At 34.6% G+C, this 7,643-nt stretch overlaps 1 protein-coding gene across 5 annotated transcripts; it reads left to right on the forward strand.

Moving 5' to 3' along the window:
* Window positions 1-2,327: 2,327 nt before the first annotated feature.
* On the forward strand, window positions 2,328-7,318 carry LOC141663978 (cell division control protein 2 homolog A-like). 5 transcript variants are annotated; one of them, XR_012551765.1, is made up of 8 exons: window positions 2,328-2,610; window positions 3,852-4,630; window positions 4,729-4,901; window positions 4,956-5,034; window positions 5,109-5,159; window positions 5,240-5,308; window positions 6,642-6,974; window positions 7,188-7,318. XR_012551765.1 is itself a non-coding variant. In XM_074469827.1 (7 exons), the coding sequence occupies exons 2-7, from the start codon at window positions 4,619-4,621 to the stop codon at window positions 6,654-6,656; spliced, it is 399 nt and encodes a 132-aa protein (XP_074325928.1). In that variant the 5' UTR covers window positions 2,328-2,610; window positions 3,852-4,618; the 3' UTR covers window positions 6,657-7,168. The 5 variants fall into 5 exon arrangements, 3 of the variants coding, with proteins under 3 accessions (XP_074325928.1, XP_074325930.1, XP_074325929.1); XM_074469827.1 differs by lacking the exon at window positions 7,188-7,318 and having other exon boundaries at window positions 6,642-7,168; XM_074469829.1 differs by lacking the exon at window positions 7,188-7,318 and having other exon boundaries at window positions 6,657-7,161.
* Window positions 7,319-7,643: the final 325 nt, after the last annotated feature.

Below are 7,643 nucleotides of genomic sequence, written 5' to 3' on the forward strand. Positions count from 1 at the left end.
TAAAATCCACTTATCAATCATTGCATTCATGTTAGTTGCATTCATGTATTTTTATATCTTGTTTCTGAGTCTGTTATGCTTGAGGACACGATTCAAGTTTTGGGGGTGTGATAAGTGGCATTTATATCCACTTAAAACGCTTCGTAAAGGCTCAAATTGGTGTTTTGTACTCAAGTTGTTTATGGTTTTGATGTGTTTTTGTAGTGTTTTACATTTCAAGGCATATTTGAAAGAAGGAATGGATATTGCATATTTTATGCTTAAAAGAGGGTTAAGATGGAGCTTGGTCGATTGTGCACAAGAAACCAACAGAGAAGGTCAAGAAAGCAGAAAAATCCAGATTATCCAGAAGGCCGGGGCGGCCGCGCTACTCTTGGGAGCGGCCGCGCCCGTTTGACAAAAACTCAAGACGACCGCGCTGGGTATTGGGAGCGGTCGTGGTAGGTCATGTTTTCAGAATTTGGATTCTATTAGAAGATTGATTTGCTGGACTACTAATTTGTTGGGCTGATATTTAAAGACTTCTAAAAGACTTTTTTAATATAGAAGGAGCGAGGGGAGAGCAATAAGAAGACCTAGAGAGCACAAGACGACTACGGAGAAGAAAACTTTTATTTTCTTTAGTATAGTTGATACTTGGATGCTTGTTTTTAATTTGTCTTTGAACCCTAATACTCTAATACTCCTATATTATTTATTATCATGTTTTAATTGGAACCCATAATGACGATTAGTTCGGTTATGAACTAATTGTTAGCGTGGGGTTCCAACGGATTTACTTATGGATTTCTATAGTTAATTTGTTTAAATATCTTGCTGTGTGGTGATTGATTGATATCCTATTATTGGTTGTGCTTATTCGTCTTATGTGTGTAGCTAATATATAAGATAGCATGTTAATCTCTATTGAAACGACAATGAATATAGAGGTTTAGAACTTGGCATGATAACAATAGTTCATGTATTTATTATGCATGATTAATAGGTAATTTGAACCATCTTACTTGTCCTATGTAATTACGATAAATAACTTGCGCATTAAACCTTTATGTTGTCAAATTCTATAGACATATAGGTGAAAGGATATCTTCGATATATTATTTATTTTGGTATTTGTATGATTAAACATAAAATTAAGAACACGTAGATTATCTCCATTAGGACATGAGTTTAATTGATCCCAATCAAAGTCAAAAAGTCAAACTAGCAAAATCATGTCTTTTAAACAGATAAAAGAGATATTCCATTCTTGCAAAATATCAAAACTATATCCTTATGGAATATATCTCTAAGGCAATATGATCAAAGAAGAAACATCAAGATATGATATTTCTTAGATCTGTGTTGCAACAGGAATATGACAACAAGCTCGAATAAGGAATATTGCAGAAATACTCTTTAGAGATCTCGTGCTATATCAAAAATGTTTTACTCTTCGCTCCTAAATATTTTTAACATCCTTCAAAAGATTTTTTACTCAAAGTTTATTAATGTTCATGGTTGAAGTATTAATATCCATTTTTACACCCATTTTGTGTGTTCGTAAAGTAATTTTCTCCCGTTTCGTAAAATCAGTATTTCTCGGAGAAAATTATTCAAAAATACTCAATATTATTTATCACCACTAAATATATTTTATATATTAGGAAATATATTTTAAGTATTTATACAAATCAAAACTTTGGTCAAAAGATCCATCTCCTTTATTTCAAGACCAACAATATTTTTATTTGGAAGAAAGGCTGACAGAACAGTTTCATTTTTAGATAAAATACTTCCACATTATAGAATTACTTGAAATTTGGTATGGATCATTTAAATGGTATTTTCTGAGTATGGTAAAAATTTCGTAGCATTCAGAGAATTTTTGTCTGGGCACAAAAATCGAGGCAGTTGGTCCCACAGTTGACCACGTTTGACCTAGTTACCATTGACTAAAGTTGACCAAAACTTGCATTACATCATTTAATAATATTTAGGTAATTATCATATTTTTTATGATATTTATTTAAGAGTTTTTGGGGTGGTCATAATTAATGGTGATTAATCCTTAATTAAAGTAATTAAAGAATGATTAAAAGAAAAGGAAAATATATATTTAATATATATATATATATATATATCATCTGATATTTGAATGAATATTAGCTTGTGCTTCCTTCCCACTTGCAAAGAAACACAACCTGCTTGCCATGTCATCAATCCATGTGATACACTCCATCCACCATTCATTCCTTCTCAAATCTCCACCATTCAATCCACCCAACTCCTCCTATAAATAAACCCCCACCCCAACCCATTTTCTTGAAGCTAAAGAGCCACAAAGTTGCTGGGATTTTTTCAAGAAGTTCTTCTCTTCATCTCTTTCAAATTCTATACACACACTTCTTCTCAAAAACCTTTTCTCTCTTCTATATACTTACATATATACAAGATTTTTGAAACCCAAGCTTAGATTCACCCAACCAAGCCTTATCCCACCAAGTGAGCTCATTCACTACCACTTCCCAGGCTCCCGAAGGGCTGCCCAAGTTCGACCAAAGTGCCAAAATCCAGCCGAACCTCCGGCGAAGTTTTCCGGCGAACTTTTCCGACCGTTTTTCAAAAGTGGTTAGTTTTAGCTTCTTATTTGAGTTCTTTGTATTTAAGCCTTGTACTTAACTTCTCTACTTCATCTTAAGCTCTAATACAAGTTCTCTTATAAAGGAAGTTCTCAGGGAGAACTTATATTCGAACTCGGAATTCGAATAAGTACTTGATCTTTATAAAAAATCATTCCAACAAGAAGATCTAAAAAGAAAAGTACTTTATCTCCAAGGGGAGATTATATTTGACACAAGTAAGAGTTAGCCAATTATTTCTTGCACTTTAATTGGATCTTGGCTAACACTCATTCGTGCTTATAAAATAATTACGAAGTTTAAGTGTAATTCCTTCTAGCATCTTTAGTGCTCTCCGGGGGATTATTACATGTCTCATATAAACACTTCATAATTTGTCAAATCTTAAAACGGATCGTACGAGTTAGACAATTACTTAACGCTCTTTAATTGGATCTTGTCTAACTAATAACATATATATAAAATATTACGAAGTAAAAGTGTAATCTCTTCTAACATCTTTAGTGTTCCGGGGGATTATAGTTTATTTCATATAAACTACTTCATAATCATCCATTATTTAAAGACGAATCAAATCCATGAGTTAGCCAATTATTTTCACGCTCTTTAATTGGATCTTGGCTAACACATATCGTGTATATAAACAATTACGAGACATATCGTATAAGCCCCTTCTAACATTTTTCAGTGTTCCATGGGGTTATTATTCGATATATATAAACTACTCGTAATTATTCGTCTAAACTTCCAAAGCACGATCTTACGCCAATTACTTGCACTTCTATTATTTGGATCTTGGCTAAGATTCATAAAACTTATACAGGTGCTTGAAGTTAAAAGTATACTTTGACCACATAAGTGTCAAAACAGAAGTATACTAAAATCCTTAAGCCTACGAGCGTAAAGGATAAGTTACAATTCCGAGATTGTACCTAAAGTATCTTTCGATTTATAAATACGTAATCGAAAGAAGAAGAATACTAAAGAAGTCATAAGCCATAAGTGCTTAACATAAACAGGGACTTCTCATATTACTCCACAACTTTATTAAATCTATAAAGGAGTAATAATAAATATACTTGACCAACTTGTATTATTCTTAAGTCAAGTATTGTTATTTAGTTTTAATATTCTTATTTGAATATTATACTAATTGTGGGCTAGTACAGTAACATACTAGTTCAAACCATCTTTTCTATACTTAGTTTGTTTCGTGGATTGTCCTGTTAGTTTTGTAGTGAGGTAAAGTGAAGTGAGGTGATTCTCGTTCTAAGACCCAAGTCCTAGACGTACTAACGGGGAGTTAGAAGTCTTTGCACCGTGAAGAAGAGGAAAGACCCAAGACCGGGTCACTAAGATCCAAGACCGACAAAAGCTAAGGAAGCCAAGTCCACAAAAAGGCTCTACAACAACTTTGAAGAAATAGCGGGGAGTTATTGTCTAAGATAAGTTGTGTAGGTATTACATTTATTTTGAGGTGGTGACCCTTGTGTTACGCACCAAGACAAATACTTGTAAAGGGTGTAAAGGCTTCTCCGCCTACTAAAGGAGCGAGTTTATAAGGAAAAATCCCGAGTTTGGGAGAGGAGCTCGAGGACTGGAGTAGGGGTGAGCGAATCTATTAGAGGTTGCGCCATCGCAAACCAGGATAAAATCACCGTGTGGTATTTTCTTTCCTTGCACTTTATCTTCCGCACATATAAACTGCATAACCACTCGATAAAGTTTTAAAAAGCAATAAAATATTTTTAAAACGCCATAACAATTTTTAAATTGGTAATTAAGCTATTCAACCCCCCTTTCTAGCTTAAAATAGCCCTCTTACGGGACCTTACAATTGGTAACAGAGCAGTGCTTTTTAACGTGTTTGTTAAGTGATTTGCAGATTTACAAGCAAAAAAAAAGTGATCCGGAATGGCGTATATTAATCTCGTTGGATGTTGTGAAGGTCTATCTAGCTCACGACCTTCTCTATTTGATGGCACCAACTTTGCAACATGGAAAACGAGGTTTTGCTTAAATAATTAGATAATTAGATAATCTTATGGGTGCTTAAATAATTATAAATAACACCGTATTTATATGACATTTGCTTCTTCTTTTTCAGGTGACTAGCATCCCTTTTAGGGCTCCTGAACTGCTACTGGGGTCTAATGATTATGGTAAGCCTATCGATATCTGGGCAGTTGGTTGCATCTTTGCAGAAGTGATGGAGGGGAAGAGCCTCTTTGGCTCTAAAGATGGATCAGATACCGACATCATTTTACTCGAGATATTTAGGTATTCAGTCAGCCTAGAAACCGGTTAGTTAATTTGCATTTAGTTGTTCAGTAGCAAATTGGGCACACCAAGACAACAAAGTTGGCTATGTTCTTTGTCAAACTTTCCGAATGATGTGCATCAGTACCCTGAGGTGAACTTCTTTCAACCCCAGTATCATTTCCATCTTGTGGCTAAAAAAATTCAACATGACATTTCTTTTTCTAGGCATCTGAAATTTTACCTAACCTTGATGCAGTTGGTAATGATTTGATCAAGGTATAAATACAACCCAATGTACGTATGTATTCAAATTTTCTTTTTTATTAACATTAGGTTGACTCTATATTCGTGTGAAGAAAATGCTTGCAGTTGACCCACTGGAACGGATTACGGCTGGAGACGCTCTCAAGCATCCATACTTTAAGGTATCATATTATTATGTAACTAATAGTTATGATCAATAATGCATATTCTTATCATGTAATCTACAGTCAGAGAGTTCTTTAAAAATATGATATTTTAAATACTAAAATTAGAATTAAAATCCAAATTAAAGTAATTTACCCAATGTATCCTGCTTGTTTCTACGCTTTCAGAGGCTCTTTTGTGGAGACCTCCGGCTTGAATTTAACAAGTATTAGTATTACAAAATCATATGTATCAATATACTATTAACCACCTTTTTTTCTTTGCACATACTATATCGGACATTATAATCTTGTGCATAATCCTACCAGTTGTTATTGTATTTGGGTGGGCTGTTTTGCTGTCTGTTGGATGGAACTACTAGTTTAAGCTTAGATTAGCCGAGGGGATGTGATGTGAGATTTATTTGTTCTAATTTCCATATTAATTTGTCTGCTAACGAAATTGGTTCAAAGCCTGCTATATGAGAGCTGTCTTTTTGCGAAGTAGTATAAAGAATTTATCTTTATTATTTTGGACAACGAAGTCGGTGTTTCCATCTGTTTGAACTTGGGGGTGGTAGTTTTGTCCTTTCTACAGGTGTCATGTGCACTGTAACGTTTGAGTGCCTTATAACTGATTATAGTTGTGGATTATAAATTGAGCTGGGGGTTGGTCTGTTGGTTTATCGATCACGATCAGTTGGCGATTTTTGGAATGGTGTGAGCAAGTATTGGGGTAGTGAGTGTTATTTATAGTACTACTCAGCTCCAGTAATTGGACCCACTCGGTATTTTGTTTTGGATAGTGCTGCTGATGCATTATTAGGTGTATTCTTGGAAGAATTATATAGAGTACTTTTGTTTCATCCTGTTTGTTGTGATCCCATGTTTGCTGCAAGATTGTAGATACATGGTTCGGTGTTTATAACAAGCAGAAGCTTTCAGATTTATATATTGTTTGTTCACTTCAAATTCTGGGGTGGTTAAGGTGAGTTCTTTTTCTTCTTTATGCTTGGGTCTAAACCACCCGGCGGTGAGATTGAGTTCTAGTCTAGTAAGGATCTGTAAATTAGTTCCCCTTTTGATTTTATTATTTTTGTTTTGTTGGTTGGGTTTTCGGGTGAAACGTCTTTGCTTGCACATGTTTTCTAGGTTATTTTGCTCTTCTATATTAACAGGGTGCTGTCCCCATTCACCAAAAAAAATCATTGCACACTCTAAATTTACATATGCAAATCTACTGCTTTGCTACAATATGCTAATATTCCCAGGCGTGCCAATTAATTTAACAATATCTCATGATCTCATTTAATTTTATTAACCTGTTTGATCCTTTTAACATATGTTCCAGCTGCTGCCAATATAGTGAAGGGTGATGCTGTTTCTGCGGGAGAAATTTCTAAGGTGAAGGCAACTCGTAAGGGGTGATTCCTGTTTTTTACTTCTACCGTGAACAAGAAAAGTCGGGATGAAGTAGAGTAATGCCTGTATTTCCTTCTTTTATTGCTATTTTGCAAGTCCCCTTTATCTATGGGATGAGATATAGTCTACCTAGTTTATGTAAATATTTAATTTAGCAAGGCGACTCTTTGAGACTTCGACTGTGTTAGACTGAGAACGTGTTATACAATCAGCTTCCTGGGATAAGACTTCTACTAAAAGCATCATCAGCTGGAAGTACAGGGTACATCCTTCTCTTTTTCTTAGCAGTCTAGGCACCATTCTAAAAGGTTATGCAATCAGCTTGTTGCATGTTTGTCATGTACATGTACCGTAATCATGTAGTTAAATCCTTGAGAAGAATTTTTGTAAGCTAGTTCTTGGACAAGTTAATCTAGGCCTTATCATAAGGATTCTAAAAACTGAGTTTCTATTGTTCTATATACTTTCCTTCCAGGTGTTTTCCGTTGCGGCTGCTGTGACTGACTGATATATGTATCACTCTGAACCAGGGTATATAATAGAGAGTCAGTAACTAAAGCTCAGTAACTGAATACGGAGTCAGAAACCCAAGTCGATGGAGACCCAGGTTGATGCCCCAATGAACATAGATTAATGTTTTTACAATTGTTCCATTAGCTTTGAGCAAATGAAAATTTATAGTCAAATCTGCAACTGAGAGATTGAATACAAAAAAGGTGCCTTCTTTACTTCCACATCAACAAAGCAAAAGTAAAGTATGAACACTTCCTTCTAAAAAATGCAGTAAAGAAGAAAGAAAAGAGTAACACAAGTAGTTAAAAATTGAAATTAGTAAGGAAGTTTGTTAGGGGAAAACCAAAAACTAGTAGCAGAAGAGCATGTAGCAGCAAGTTTGCTTCAACAATATTTGCAGTTAATATATTTGTCTCAA

The sequence above is a fragment of the Apium graveolens genome, chromosome 6 (genome assembly GCF_009905375.1).
Source record: "Apium graveolens cultivar Ventura chromosome 6, ASM990537v1, whole genome shotgun sequence".
NCBI lineage: Eukaryota > Viridiplantae > Streptophyta > Magnoliopsida > Apiales > Apiaceae > Apium > Apium graveolens.

Bases quoted from the DNA above. Each gene is read 5' to 3' on its own strand.
- LOC141663978 (XM_074469827.1), top strand. The intron at 4,902-4,955 runs GTATTCAGTCAG...GTTGTTCAGTAG, and splicing joins ATTTTACTCGAGATATTTAG to CAAATTGGGCACACCAAGAC. The intron at 5,160-5,239 runs GTATAAATACAA...ATTCGTGTGAAG, and splicing joins TTGGTAATGATTTGATCAAG to AAAATGCTTGCAGTTGACCC.